Source organism: Ochotona curzoniae, unplaced genomic scaffold (assembly GCF_017591425.1).
Source record: "Ochotona curzoniae isolate NIBS_2020 unplaced genomic scaffold, NIBS_Ocur_1.0 scaffold_3890, whole genome shotgun sequence".
In the NCBI taxonomy this organism is placed as follows: domain Eukaryota; kingdom Metazoa; phylum Chordata; class Mammalia; order Lagomorpha; family Ochotonidae; genus Ochotona; species Ochotona curzoniae.
Genome location: NW_024467115.1, coordinates 9,236,275 through 9,252,058, shown reverse-complemented (window position 1 = coordinate 9,252,058; position 15,784 = coordinate 9,236,275). Strand labels below are relative to the sequence as shown.

The 15,784-nt window shown below is 35.3% G+C and overlaps 1 protein-coding gene across 1 annotated transcript; it reads right to left on the bottom strand.

The window, feature by feature from the left end:
• Positions 1-3,668: 3,668 nt before the first annotated feature.
• On the bottom strand, positions 3,669-14,005 carry CUNH6orf58 (chromosome unknown C6orf58 homolog). The gene is made up of 6 exons (XM_040965459.1): positions 13,705-14,005; positions 11,307-11,393; positions 9,762-9,946; positions 8,812-8,912; positions 4,987-5,225; positions 3,669-3,785 (listed from the first exon to the last, which is right to left on the bottom strand). The coding sequence occupies exons 1-6, from the start codon at positions 14,003-14,005 to the stop codon at positions 3,688-3,690; spliced, it is 1,011 nt and encodes a 336-aa protein (XP_040821393.1). The 3' UTR covers positions 3,669-3,687.
• Positions 14,006-15,784: the final 1,779 nt, after the last annotated feature.

Here is a 15,784-nt window from a genome sequence, read left to right as displayed (position 1 = left end):
ATCCTCACTTTGCTATCTTCAGCATCCCATATGTGCACAAGTTTGTATATTGGCTGCTCCAATTCCCATCCAGTTCCCTGCATACAGACTGGGAAAGAAGCTGAGGGTGGCCAAAAATCTTTGTACCCTGCACCCACATGGCAGATCCTGAAGAAGTTCCTCTCTCCTGGCCTAGGTTCAGCTTAGCTCCAGCTGTTGGAGCCATTTGGGAAGTAAGCCAGCAAATGGACAATTTTTCGTTGTGTCTCTCCTCTCTGTGAATCTGTCTTTCCAGTAACCATAAGAAAATCTTCCAAAAAAGAAAAAGACACATAACACAGTAGTATTTGGTATTATCATGACATGGTGATATTAAGAGCTTTTCACTGATGGCTCTACATAAAACAAGAATTGTTCTATATCATATCTGAATTGGCAGGTGGCCTAGCCAAAGCAGGAACTTACCCCTGAAACCGTAGACAAGTTTAGTTTCATGATTTGAAGGAGCAAAAGTACATTAAAAAGATGAGGAAGGGCCCGGCGCGCTGGCGCAATGGTTAAGGTCCTCGCCTTGCATGCCCGGGATCCCATATGTGCGCCCGGTTCTATCCCGGCAGCCCCGCTTCCCTTCCAGCTCCCTGCCTGTGACCCGGGAAAGCAGTCGAGGACAGCCCAAAGCTTTGGGTCCCTGCACCCGCGTGGGAGACCAGGAAGAGGCTCCTGGCTTTGGATCAGCATCGGCCGTTGCGCTCACTTGGGGAGTGAATCATCGGACGGAAGATCTTCCTCTGTCTCTCCTCTCTGTATATCTGCCTTTCCAATAAAAAAAAATAATAATAATAAATAAATCTTTAAAAAAAATGCTATGTTACTTCAATGGCAGTAATATATTTAAATCATCCTCAATTTTCCAGTTCTTTGTGTTGTCTTACACTCTACTATTACATGAGAAACAAGCATTTGGTTATTGCATTTCTCTTAACATAATTACCTTTTAGGAAAATAACCATATAAATACTTTTTCTGTTTTTCATACCTAATATTCCTAGCTTTCCAGATGTCTGACTGGAATTACAGAGACTTCTGAAGACATTCTTTCTTGCTGAAGAATTTCCTTCAATATCTTTAAATAACAATCACATGAGAACTAAATTTTTGTTGTGCTATTGGTAATGGTGTTAATAATCTTAACAGGGACATGATGTTTGTTTCTACTTTCTTGACTGAAAGTCTGCCTCATCCATTTAATTTTTCTTTCTTCTTATTTTTTAGTGCACAGAATTCACTCTTCTGTTTAGTGAATGTTTAGTTTATGTAGGAGAACATCCCTGGATCTCCACCTGCCTATTGGGACCCTGCACCTGCATGGGAGACCCAGAACAAGCTCCTGGTTCCTGGCTTCAGATCGACTCAGTACCAGCCATTGCAGCTTCTTGGGGAGTAAGCCGTCAGATGGAAGATCTTCCTCTCTGTATTTCTGCCTTTCCAACAAAAATAAATAAATCTTTTTTTTGGGGGGGAAAAGATATTTATATATTTTAAAGGCAGAGTTACACAGAGAAGAAAACAGAGGAAGCTCTTCTATCAGCTGGTTCAGTTCCTAATGATTACAATTGCAAGAGCTTTGCTGGCTTAAACCTGGGAACCAGGAACTTTTTCCAGGTCTCCCACATCAAGGACCAAGAATTTGAGTCATCCTCCTCTGCTGTCTCAGGTGCAATGTCAGGGATCTAGATTGGAAGTGGAGTAGCGGGGATCAAACTCGTGCACGTATAGAATGCCAGTGCCTCAGGCAGCAGGTTTATACACTAAGTCTCAGCATCAGCCTCTTAAAGCATTTCTATCATTGTGAATTTAGATGCATTTTCATGGTCCCTGCTTTTAATTTATACTTTGTTTAAATCTCTGTGTCATTGTTATATCTTGAAGGTCTATCATCCTTTCATCTCATTTTTTTTTCTGTTAGTTTTTTTTCAGTTTTCCACCATACTAAATAATTCTCAGAATTCAATGGATATTACTCCTTCTCTATGACTTCTATTATGAATATTTTATTCCAGATAATTTATATTTTAGCTATGATACTTTATCATGGGAAATATTTATATATTATGTGATCAAACTAATAATTCATTGCCTAATTTAACTTTTAAAAAGCCTGTGCCCATCCCAAAGGTAAACACATCCATATATGTTTATAGTCCTTTTACATTGGATATTTTGTGTGATCATTTTCATATACATATGTCATATAATATGTCATGTAATATGTCATGTTTACAAGTGACACTTGCAGAAGACTACAGCTGGACCACCACCTATTTTTCAGTTATGTTGTGTTTTAAGTTAAAGTCCCCTTTAAATTTAAGACCTAGTCCTTTTAGATGCTACTTATTCTGAGTAGTTCATGAGTCTGAGTGACCAGGAAAAAAAATTTATTGTACCTGATTTTGCTAGAAGACTTCTACCCTGGCCTTCACCTGCAGTTTGTCTTGATCTACTTGTGCCTGCTAGGATGACATGGGGTCACTGGTGCTGGTTCAGTTTTTGCTGTCTAAGTTATTTTTGCTCTTTCTTCATTGTCCTTTCACATAATATTGAGACTTTGCTAAATATTTGTGTAAATGTTGCAAAGATGCACAGTTTCTCATGGTTTCAGATTTGAGAGAATATTTACTACACTGCCTATGTTGTTTGCACTTACTGGGAAATCCTCTTTGTGTTTATGCAATTAAAAACATTTACTGGTGCTCTTGGATAATCATAGATGTTTACATTTTCCCAGAAATAGAACATGCATCCAACTAGAAGAACTGTTGTAATGACGGTTTCCTCTCTACGCAGATTCCTCTGACATGTTGGGAAGAGCACTACGTTTATATATCATGCTTTTATTGACTTCTTGCACTAATCACAAAAAGAAGGGCCTATTATTGTAACAGTAAATAAGATGTAGCACAGGCACACCAGAAAATTGAACTGGAAAAATCAAACAGCTGAGATTTCGAGTACATTTATCCTTCTTCAATACATATGCTGTTCAAATAAATGTGTCCAACTTCATTTTCCAGAGGTTACTATCAATGGGAAAGCCTTTATATGAAAGATTCATGTTGGCTTTGTAAATCATCCCCCCTTCTCTTAAACGAGAATAACCCTGAAGCTTTCATGTTAACAGTGGGGCAATGATGGAAGCACTAGTAATGTAATTGGGGATCTCTTGCAGTCAGCTACAACACACAGAAACAATGACAATTCTGTTAGAGGATAGCAATTCTGTTTTACTGGTTTTAAATACTAATTGAATGTCAGTATTTTATTCCCAAATGCATGGGAATTTGGTTATATATCAGCAGGTATTAGGGCTATATAAATCTTATGAATTAAAATTATATAAGATAGAAACACGAGAGACATAGAAATTTAATAATTGCTTATTATTACCTCAGTGATTTTTTGTAGCTTAAATGAATCATAAACAACTTTATTATTGATGATTTCAAGAATCATGTAATATTAACTCAACAAAATAATCATGGTATTTGAATTTAAAATTAGGACTATATAGACAAAATTCTAACAAATGTGCATATGTCAAACACTCAGAAGCAATGAAATTACATGGATGTGATTATATCAATATAAAACACTAGTTATAAAGAAACTAGCTTCATTCATTTTTAAATCAATAAACATTTCCAGAAGTCTCTAATTGGTAACAAAGAAGTAATCAAAGAGATCTAGAACTAGCTTCCTTACGATTTGTGCCTTCATTGCATTTTTCCATATGATCAAAGATAATGAACCTGTAAAAGACATTACATGCAAAATTATTTCTTTTAAATTATTGCAAGCAGTTCAAGTACTATATGGCGATTATGACTTGTCAACTTTATTTCATTTCTCCTCTTCTAACTTGGTGGGGAAAATCATAAATTATACCAGGAAAGGCAAACTGGGTATGTTGTTATCACATTATTGCCAATGTCATTTGACAATATCTGACCTGCAATTTTATTTCATTACCTTTCCTTAATTGAGTATCAGAATCAAAACATGTGAATAGTGTCATTTTTAAATTATTGTCAATAGCATATAATAGCCAATGTCTGAAATATGATCTTTCATGAAATGAAATAGTCAAAATGTGTATTAAATAGAATGAGCTGAGTCAGTTCCATTTCTGAAAACATTGCAAGAAAAATCCCCACAGATGGAAGGATACAGTCTATTTCTGATTGTGCAAGAGGAAGCGGCATATAAATGAAAATGTGGTATCATTGCCATAGCTCAAGTAAGAAGAATCTTCAATTACATAGCATTAAAATTGTTTGGGGATTTTGTTTTTTTGATAAATGCAAAGGTTTTTAAATCATCTGTTTAATTCACTCAGGATTTGCATAATTTCTATCTTACTAATTCAATTTTTACTTCAAAAAAAACAGTGATAATATAATGCTTTGCTTCAATCCATATACAGAAAATAGAAATGACATATTAATTACCAAAGTTGTCATAGGAGAACCCTACATTGTACTGTAAGATGAAAATGTGGCATTGACAGAGCTGGGACAAATAATATCTGATATAAGAAACAATACTAGATTCATAAAATTCAAAAAAGCTGAATTGGAAACATTTATATTGAACATGCAGGTTTTGCATTGAAATCTCCTTATCTTTTTAAAAAGTAAAATAGAAAATATTTTGAGTAAATTATGGAGTATGTGTGAATATCTACTACACAAACATACATCAGTACACAAATTTCAATATATAATCTGAGAAAAAGGACAGGCCATAAGTGTGAACACCAAGGTGTGTGCTTATTCAATGGCCCTGTCATATATCAGAAGGTTTTATAAAAGAAATGAAATATACCCCCAGGCAACGCTGTAACATCCTTTCTAGAGTGTGTGGGAATTTCTACATCCCTGATCAATTATTATCCTCTCTGCCTCTTTGACACAATATTAATATTGTAATGCAACTATTCAAGATTCTTACCTGTCATTTGATCAACACTACAAAGAATATCTAGAACTGACAGCACTGTGTTCTGAAGATAAGTCAAGTCGCTGATGAATGGGGCCACATCAGTATCAACAAGGACTCGTGGTGGCAGGCCTTTCTGGGATTCGTGCACTCTAACCAGGGTTGTAGGAATGCGAGATGCAGCCAAATATCCCACAGCCAATGTCCAGTTTTTGCCAAACTCAGCTTCCGGTTTATAATAATGAACAATTCTAAAAGACAAGTACAAAAGTACATAATCATAGTGAGTCACCTCAGAATTTCATCCTCAATCTCCTTTATAAAAGTCATCTTTGCCAAAAAGCTAAATTCATAACACCACTATCTTTTTAGAAAAATTTATTTATTTTAATTGAAATAAAATTACTGAGGGAGGGAGAGTCAGAGAGATCTTCCATCGCTAGTTCATTCCTTAAATGACTGCTACAGCCAAAGCTGACTTACCTGAAGCCAGGAGCTTCTTCCAGCTCTCTCACATTGGTGCAGGAGCCCAGGAATTTGACCCATCCTCAACTATTTTCCAAGCCATTAGCAGAGAGCTGGATTCGAAGTGGAACACCCAGGACATGAACGAGCATCTATGGTACGCCATGCATATATGGGAGCCTGGCGTCAGGGTAGAGGATCATCTTGATACGTCACCGTGCTGAGTCCGAAACACCACTCTCTTAAATATAGGTTTTATAATGTAATGTCTTCAGTTCATTCTTCAGGATATGTGAAACAGGTAGTGAAAGATTTTAATCCAGGAAGGATTATTTCATTATCAAAGGTAGCTGGAATAATCTTTCCTGTTCCCCAGTAAGAAAAAGAATATCAAATGCGAGAGACTGGCAGCATGCAACTGACAAAGCTTACTGAAGTAGTACGTCTGACAGTCAAAGTAGGTTACTTAATAGAACTAAGTGTCCAGTTTGTAGTTAGACTGATATTTATATGTACATGTGGTCCAAATCTTCCTACTGTTTCTCCTCCCCTGTTCCTCTTCCTGGGGATATTGCCAGTTAAAGGACTTTTCAAGCATGAAATTCTTCCCAGGCTCTTTATTACACTTTCACCAGATTGAATAGTCTTCTTGGTTCCAGGCCAGGAAGAGTTAGGTAGATTGTTTATAGTATGGAAGGTTAATACTATCACCACAATCCCTAATCTCACTACAAAGATAGCCCATACAAGCAAGACTTTTGATGTGTAAATGACTGGCTACTTCCAAGCATATTGGTTCCTTCTCATACAAATTCCATCTCTTTTCCCTTGACCCCTTTCACACACTTAGCATGGCATCTGCCATCTACAGTAATGAAGTGTAAAAGAGAATGGGTAACTAAACAGGGCATAATGAAGTGTGGCTAGAAGAATAATAAATCTTACTGGCCATAGATTTTGGGGGAAGTGGGTGTTATTATGGTTAATGAAACACTGGAATCCCCTAAGTCAAGGCTTTTCTTCTTTCAGTTTCCAGTCAAATGTTATGCAGCTGCTCACCAATGTACAATATGCTTTATGTTCTACCCATGCGAAGATCAAATCTTCAATTCTCATCCATCATTTTTCTTGAAAAGCTGCACTAACACTTAAGATATAGCTTTTTAGAAAATCCTACTTTGGGATCTGCAACCTGTTTCAGCATTTGGCTGTTGACTTCAAGCCCCTGCCTCTAATTTGTAACATAGCCTAGTTGTGTCCTCCCAAACAAATCTTATATTTCTGAACTCCCTTGGTTGGTAGTTTGTGACACACTGATAAGTTACCACTTCATCTATCAATAAATAGAATTTTCTCTTTCCTTTATCTTTAAACCTTGCCTTTGTTATTCTAATTTGACAACACTGAAAAATATGGCACTTTTGGCTGCTGGTTTGAATCTAGCCTAGTGCTGGTCATTGTGGCCTTCTAGGGAGGTAAACCAGCCAGTGCAGCTCGTCTCTCAGTCTCTCAGTGTCTATCTCTGTCTCTCTCACTTTCTCTCTGTAACTGTACAGATTTTTGATAGCGATAGTGCACTGTAAATTTTAAAAAATAAAAGAGATATTTAATGGTTTCACTAATGATGCCTTCAATGGTTCAGGAAAATAAATTAAGGACTTTAAAAAGGCTTGATTAACAATTACTATAGATGATGTTTATTTAGGTGCTAAAAAAAATCTTCAAATGGATGCTGTTGCAAAAATTCAAAAAGAATTTAAAAATGCTTTTCATGGAAGAGATATGCATGAAATTCAAGAATGTTTTGCAAACAAGTTTAATTTTCATCTCCCATGAACTTCTTGACATACTATTTCTTATCATTTATCCTATTTTGAGCATTATGTAAATGTACGTACATGATGAAATGATATCATAAACAAGTGTACTTTTATATTTTAGATAAAAATTTCAGGTAAAGAATCTGCTGAACAGGACCCCAAAATTATAACAGAAACAAAAATAATTGAATGGACTTTTATCAAAATACTGCTTCTGCACAACAATACTTCACAATTATTTTACTTTTTGAGATGAACCTGAAACATCAATTTAAAAAAAAAAATTCGTAGCAACATTTTTCTATCCATCCAAATATGGATGCTGACCATCTCCACTCAAGAACATTGCTTGATAACCCCATGTCTGCTTCCTGTCATCAGAAGAGAGGGAATATTAGAGTTTTTGATGTGATACCTGGAAACCCAAGTTGTGTTACAGACATTCCTCAGAAAATAAATGGCTGAATTTCCCTTAATATCCAGCAACTTGAAGTCATATCAACAGGATGAGGATAGCATATCCTATGAATATACTGACCAAGGCTTTTGTCCTGCTGAACGATGCCATTGTACATACAAAACTGAAGAGAACAGAAAAGCACTCAAACATACCTGCCTCAATTCACATATCTACTCAAACCATTCCAGCAGTTCCTCCCTTCACTACTTCTGCTTTTTGACCTACCCATAGTAATGCCGGTTATTGGTTTCGCCCTTTCAATGGTGTTATTTACTTCCAAACCTTCCATTTCTAAATAACACAGTATTCATATCGGCTTTGCAAAGTTGTAAGCTAGCTGTCATGTAAACCTTCATGCTTACTAGATCTTTCCAAAGTTGTACCACCACATTATGTAACTGAAGAAAATAATGAAGGTCGCCCATGTAGGTAATTCTATAATGCTCTCACAATTGGAGAAACCTCTTGTATTTCATTTGTTTGCTTGTCTTTGAGACGAACTTTTATTGATTATGGTAAAAATATTTATACTCCAGTATTGTAATCTATAACAAACAAATTTATTATTTAGAATATTTAGCTTGAAAAGTTCTCCTTTATTGTGGGAACTAAAATTAACAAACAAACAAAAAAAAAAACAGGAAAAATGTCTGTGTGTATCAGTATTGTTGCAAAGACAGTTTTGTAACATTTTGTTTTGAACTTGGTAAAACCAACAAATTAATATTGTTATGCTACTACAGTTTTAATGATCAGTGATTAGTTTAAAATTTACTGTGTCTTGGTGGAATGTTCATCTCCCTACTTAATTATTATTTATATTGGTTTATATGTATTTGTACTACACTAGGTCTTCTGGTTTTCTTACTAAGATTCTTATTCAGTGACATATTAAGACATTTTAAGTAATCTAAATTTTAAAATACTTAGAAAGATGGAAGGAGAATGGGAGGGAAGATATAACAGAGGAAGAGAATATCATTACATTCTTAGAAGGCAATCTGCAAATTATTGATTCTGTCAAAAGCTAATTTAAAAATTTTTAAATAATATAGTGTATTAAACTAAAAATAACTAAGTATCAATTCTTACCTATCTTCAAAATGCTCACATGTATCTTCCAAGCTGGAGATATGTGCCGCCCATAAGTATTTTAACAGGTCATCAAAGTTACTAGAGGGTGACTGCAAATACTAGAGAGAAAAAATTAATAGTTGAGCAATAGTAACTATTTTTATGAAACTCAGTCTTGTCTAAATGCATAATTTTGCAGTATTCCCTGTGAAACAGAAATTTATATTCCAACAACCTATCTGTAAAAACTTAGTGCCTGAACTTTGTAAAGAATAAAAAAAGTACTGATTATTTCTAATAACGCATGCATCTAGAAAAAACTCATGTCAAGTATTGACACTTTGTAATGTGTAAACAATTCATATTTTGTCTCTGTCAGGAAATGTTCACTTTTTTTTCCACTTACATTGTTAAAAATACTATAAAACATAATGAGTAAAACAAAGAGAATTATTAGTTAATTTAATTATATCTGAAATGATTCATCAATTATTTAAAGAAATTGTAAATCTATCTTTCCATTATTCATTTCAGTACATGTCTATGCTTAACCATTGTCTTTGCTTGGAACATTAGATATTTACTTTATAATAACACTTAAAGTTTTAGTTCTGCCCATTGTAATCACCAGGTAAACTGATCACACTTCTTCCCAATTCAGCTGACTTGAGGTTTCAAGTAGCCAAAATATTTATTTATTATTTAACAACATATTCTACATGCTCATAATTTTTGTATAATTTATCTGGGTGATAAGAATGGATAGATAGATTTTATCCTAATGATATATTGTGCCTGGATGTTAAAGACTATAAATCTCAATTATGATATCAGACATTAATTTTCGTTTTCATCAAAGGGGAAACATCACACAATGATTAAATCTCCTGGACAAAAAGTGTGAGACAGCAAAGAAGCCCTCTTGCTTTCTCCTAAGTGTATAAACTAGGAAACTAAAAGATGGAAACCTGGTAAAACAAATTCCACTTGTTCATTTTCTCAGGAAAAGATAAAAGACAGCTGGAAACATCATAACAAAACTTCATCTGATCCTTGGGAGGTGGCAAAAGTTTAACTTGGTCTGGAGATACTCCCAATATGCCAGAATCAACCGCAGCAAGGAAGGGCAGTGCACTCAGAAAATAATTCACATCTGTAAGAACAAAAGACGTATTATTACTACAAACAAATGTCAAAGATGACTTTTAAAAGGAAATCACAAGTCATTGAGGAAAGACCTAGAGATACAGAAATGTATAGCTGAAGCTAAGCCCGAGGAAATAATGGTGAAATTCCCACGAAGGTCACATATCTACTTTAACTTGCTTCTATTAATAAGCTATAATGAATATTAGACAAGAAATAATAATTCTGTTGGAATTATCAATACTATTTTTAAAAATAGTTAACTCTAAAAAGCTGTCAATTTGTCCACAGAATCAGGATAAACTTTCTCACAGGAGCTGTATAGCATTTTTCTAAAATCCTAACCTAGTCATAGATTTGGTAAATGGGTATCACGTATTTTATATATGTAAATTTAACTTGTGATCATGATAGTACAAAATCCTTTGTCTAAATATGTGTCTCTAAATTAAAATTTTGGAAAATTCTGTTAATTTTTTGACAATTGAGTTGACAATCTAATATTTTTCATTAAAAATGTAATCATAGATAATCTATTCCACCAGATTCATACATGATAACTTTGTTAGATATTTTGCTTCCGTTGTTTACTGCTGTAAGTCACTGATGCAGAATATTGCTCATCACAGATAAGCATTACAAATGCCAAATTATGCCCTGATACAGAGGCTAACTACAACTACTGAATAAATCTGAAAATAATAGTCTGAATTCTACATCTGTAGTCACCACTGTTGGTGGGTCTTTTGAAAGACTTGAGATACCATCAGGAAAACTCATGTATCACTCTGAGAAAGAAATTTAACATCATCTTACTTGTAAGTGTCAGAATGTATCTCTAAGATAGTGCTATGTGATTCAGTTCCATTATTAAAACATAAAATTAGTTTAAATAATGAGTAAATGTCCTCATGTTATTTTAGCATTGATTGTACAACTGAAGCCTGAGGGTAGGGATTGGTAAATGACTCAGATAGGTACCAATCTCAGACTATGCAGTTCAACGTTTAACACATCCTCCTGGTCTTTCACTAGTCTTCTGTCTTTATTCTAGTCTGCCTGTTACTATTGTAGGCTTCACATCTGCCAAAGCTGGTCCTTGAAAGGGCATGCCCACTGGCAGGTCAATCAGTCCTTCTTTCCACCCTTTCATCAGTGGAAAGCTGAAAATATTTCAAGGAATCATGATTGATGTGTGCCTCTTAATTCCTGTAAAGCCACATAAACCACAGAAGGGGCATTGTGAAACTAATTTCTTTTGAAAATTGAACATGACTCTTTCAATTCTGTCTCTATCCCCAAGCTTTTAGGCTGATGGCTTTCTCTGAGGAAGGCTAATGCCCACTGTGCTGTGTAAGTGAACCTACCAGCCCACCAGCTGTCCACGGAAATGCACAAAGGATCTCCAGATTCATAGCCACAGGATGTCCTTCTGCTGGGATCAGCTAGCCTGCCTGTAGGAGAGACGATGGAAATTACTTGTAACAATCTATTCAAACATTTATGTCTGAATGACATGTTGCAATTTTACTATCACCCCTTCATCTTTTGTTTACTGTCTTTTTGTTAACTGTCTCTCAATCAATTTTGGTTTTCTTAACACCATATGTCTACAGTTAAGGATACAAAATAATCTTTCCTTCTCCTCTACTGCCTTCTTCACATCTTCAGAAATATTGTGATTCACAAAATCCAAATTCCTGCTTCATCATTGTTAGACTTTGTTTCATTAAATACAAATGGGAATGATATTAACTACATACAAAGATTGTTTTGTGAAGTGAGAAGTCACCTGATGAATATATACTCTATAAATAACAAGAATAAACTTTCTTTTCCATGTCAAATTAACTTAGTATTTTCTTAATCTTTTAATATTTTCCTGTTTAACAATTGATTATCATGCTGTGGTAGGCACAGGAACCACTATTTCTCTTGGACCAGCTAATCTGCATAAAGGAGAAAGAATGTAGTTAGGTTTACTTTGCACATTTTGAAACTACTTGTAACATTTTCTACATAAAAGTCTACTTATGAATTACTTGTTTTGGTATTCTATGACCATTATACTCCTGACAAACATAACAAAAACCTCATTTTATCCATGAGTATTTTCTCAAAATGCATATGTCTGTGCACTATAGAATTTCAGGTTTCTAAGATAAACTAATCTTACATGGAGAAAATTATCCATAAACAAAATGAAGATTATTTGTAAAGCATATCCATCATCACATAGTCACATATGTGCTTCCAGAAATCCAAAACAATTTTGTATCACCTGTTGTTTTTAATAGACATCTCCTGGTAGTTGGAGAAGCCTGGGAGGGAAATAGTGGGCTCATCCCTCTTGGGTTACCACTTTCATGGCAGGGCATAAAACTAGGATAGTGGCTGGAGTGGAATGGGGTGTGGGACAGACTGGATTACTGCTACACATACTGGCAAACCAGGTTAGGGGGATGAGCCTGGTGGGGTTATTGCAGGTCGCTCCAACTAGGCTGCAGCTCTCACTAGTTTATGCAAGGACCAAGTATGTGATGGGCAGAACCAGGCTGGACTGCAACACCAATTGGTTCCAGTGAAAGTTGGGAGTGAAAACAGAACCAACCCAGCAATTGCAACCACCAGCTGATCGGGGCGATGGACTGTGCTGGGCCCTGTACTTGCTAGCACATACAAGAATCTGGTTTGAGAACACCTCAGACAAAGTTTCTTTGGAGATCTTCCTACTCTAAATGCTGGACTCAGAACCCTAACGAAGAAAAGAGAGAAGACAGAACAGGTCAACCAACCATCTCAGCTATGATGGACTATGTCAATCAGTGGATTTTTCGATGACCTCATAGTGCTTGTAGTGGCAAGATTGGCAGTGATTCATAACTGTTGAAATATCAAAACCACTTGAGCAAAAACTCAGAGCATACCCTACATCCGGGACCTGGGGAGGGTGGGAAATTGGGTGGGCCTTCTCCCTTAATACCTCCCTTTAAACATGAAGGTAACAATATGGAAAAATACTAGTCTTACCCACTTTCCTGTAGCCCTTGAACCTTTTTACCCTAATTAACTCTGTAAATATTGTCAAAATATTAAAAAAAAAAAGAAAAAAAGAAAAAAATAGACATCTCCTTGACTCTTCTGTTCCTAAAGCTTACAAAAAAAGACACTTCTACACTCAATAACAATTCAGTAAATATTTGTAAAAAATACTCATGAGGGGCCTACATTATTGTACAGTGGCTATAGTCATGAAATTCTGTAGGCTATAATTCTAATCCAGCTCCCTGCTGCAGTGTCTGGAAAAGCAGTGCTAGACGAACCAAGGGCTCGGCGGAGCCTTGAGATTCACATAGCCGACTCACATACAGCTTCAGGCTCCTGGTCCAGCCGGTCATTGTAAACATTTGTGGAGTGAACCAGCAATAGGAAGATGCCTATTTCCCCATAACTCTGCCTTTCAAATACATAAATAAATCTTTAACAAGCAAAAAGAAATGCTCAATAGATCAGTGAGATGTCTTCTTGTGACTGATAACTATGCCTCAAATTCAACTACAGTTTTTAATAGAAATATGCAATCTGTTTTGGAAGAATTGATGGAGAGAGAAAAATAAAGATTGTGAGTCAAAAGAAACAAATTAAAAAGAGAAAATAAAGATTATGAAGCAAAAAAGGAAGAAACATATAAATATGATATAGAGTCTCATTTCCCACTTTGTAGTTTATATGAGTAAATAATTAGAATGAGTACAGCATTCTTACCTGTATTATATTGCCAGCCATGCTGCAGACACAATCCCCATAAAATATTCTGTTCATTTTCTGGTCCAAATTTTGAAAAATACCTGGCTGTCTGGTTCAGCAGGATTTTATACATCCCCATTCTCTCAGGGTATACCCAGGCATCAATAAGGTACACATTGTTCTCCACCTGGAAGTCACTGAACTGACCAGGACTCTCATCCCACAGAGGTGGATGTAGGTCTGAGAGATGCGAGTTTTCTGCTAGAGACGTAGTAAAGCAACCAACTAGCATAAAGTCCCAGAAGAAAAGAAAGGCCATTGTGCCAATGCTGACACTGAGCTGCAGCAGGGCTTTTATTGTAAAGAGGAAGTCATAATATTTTCCTACATCACAAAAATCAACATCTTTTCCTCTTTGTCTTGGACAGACTGAGTAGTTAGTTCATTTAATGATCCTGAGAAAGACATAAATTTTCAAGCACCAGATGACCCTTGCATGCCAAGTAGATACAACCAGAAAAGATTCATACCACGAAATATTATAAACAAATTGTCAGAAGTATAAGACAGAGAATTCTAAAAACTATAAGACATTATAATTTTTAGATTAGATTAGAATAGCTATTGTCAAAAAATTGCTGGTGATGATGTGGTGAAAAAAGAATCCTTTTCATATTCTCTTGTTGGAGGTGCAGAAGAATATCTCCAATGTAGAGAATAGCATGGAGTTTTCTCAAAAAATAAAAATAGACATAGCAATATTATTCATATATACAAAGAAAAGAAATTAGCATAAGAAAAACATGTACCCAAATGCCCGTGTCCAATGCAACACTTCACAATAGCACAGTAGTCATCTCTCACTGTTCATATGATCATTGCTAAGATAGTTACTGGAATTCCAACATTAAGTGGGAAAATACAGAGAATAATTTCATCTATTTTATATTTTAATTTTCTAAAAATAGATATTGAATATAACAATAGGAATTACAGTTTTCAATTGTAGAATGTGGATGAGAAGCATGTTTATAATACAAGTAAGCATCAAGCTGATTACAGAATGAACTACTAGGAGCATTTGATTAATTCATTTTATTTCTCCAAAAGAACATCACTAATACATAGCATAACACAGTCATCTGGAAATAAAGATTATATTGACTAATTGCCTTGCATGCCAACTCAGGGATGTTCCCTCTCAGATTTGTATACTTCTTTCTTTGCATAGATCCTTTCTCTGTGACTGGAAAGTTGCCCCTGCCTTCACCTCTACACTCTGCTGAACTGGCATGCTTTGCTTGAGTTGCTCTTTTCCACATTGTTCTCAGGTAAACGCCTCAAGGCCAAAAACTATGCACCTGGGGAACCCACCTTTTACTTTTCCCAACTGCTGCATCCCCATGTTCCCAGTTGTGCCAAGCCCATTTCATTTTTTATTTTGCCTTTAAATTTCTTTCAGTTACGTATAAAGAAAAAAGCTCTTTAGTGCAAACTTTTCTGACAGGGTTAGAAGACCACTTGTCACTCCAAGCTTTTTAAATACATTACTACTTTGGGGGGGGGGATAGTTTCTTGACACTTTTAATTAATAAGCTTCAATTCTTAAATCATAAAAAGGCACTGAATTTAATCTTGTCCTGCATGTGCCTTTATTTGTTAAATTATGTTTGATTTGTCAAGTGTGTCTTTTTATGATATGACATAATCTTTGTATTCTGGAGATAAATCTGAATTGTTCTGATTTGTTTTCTTTCTAATTCCTGTTTGTTAATGTTCAGACAATTTAATACATATCCACATGAACAGTAAGCATTTTATTTAGCATTATTATATAGGACTTCACTAGGACCACTGTTCCTTATACTAATCTTGGCTGTTTTGCTATTAGAGTTGTGTTGAGCTTTAGGAAGCCATTGTTGAGTGGGGAGAAGACATTTGTAATGCCACTATGAAAGCCAGGAATCACATGTCACGACTGAACATATATCAGTGATGTAACTATAAGTGATGTAACTGAGAAAGATGAATTTCAATTTTGCTTTCTATTAACAGATATCAGTTTCAATTTTCACGAGATTAGTTCTTGCTGTGTTGT

Bases quoted from the DNA above. Each gene is read 5' to 3' on its own strand.
- CUNH6orf58 (XM_040965459.1), bottom strand. From the start codon at position 14,005: ATGGCCTTTCTTTTCTTCTGGGACTTTATGCTAGTTGGTTGCTTTACT. The intron at 9,947-11,306 runs GTAGGTTCACTT...TTGTTCTTACAG, and splicing joins CGTGGACAGCTGGTGGGCTG to ATGTGAATTATTTTCTGAGT. The intron at 3,786-4,986 runs GTAAGAATCTTG...TGTCTTTTACAG, and splicing joins TAGTGTTGATCAAATGACAG to GTTCATTATCTTTGATCATA.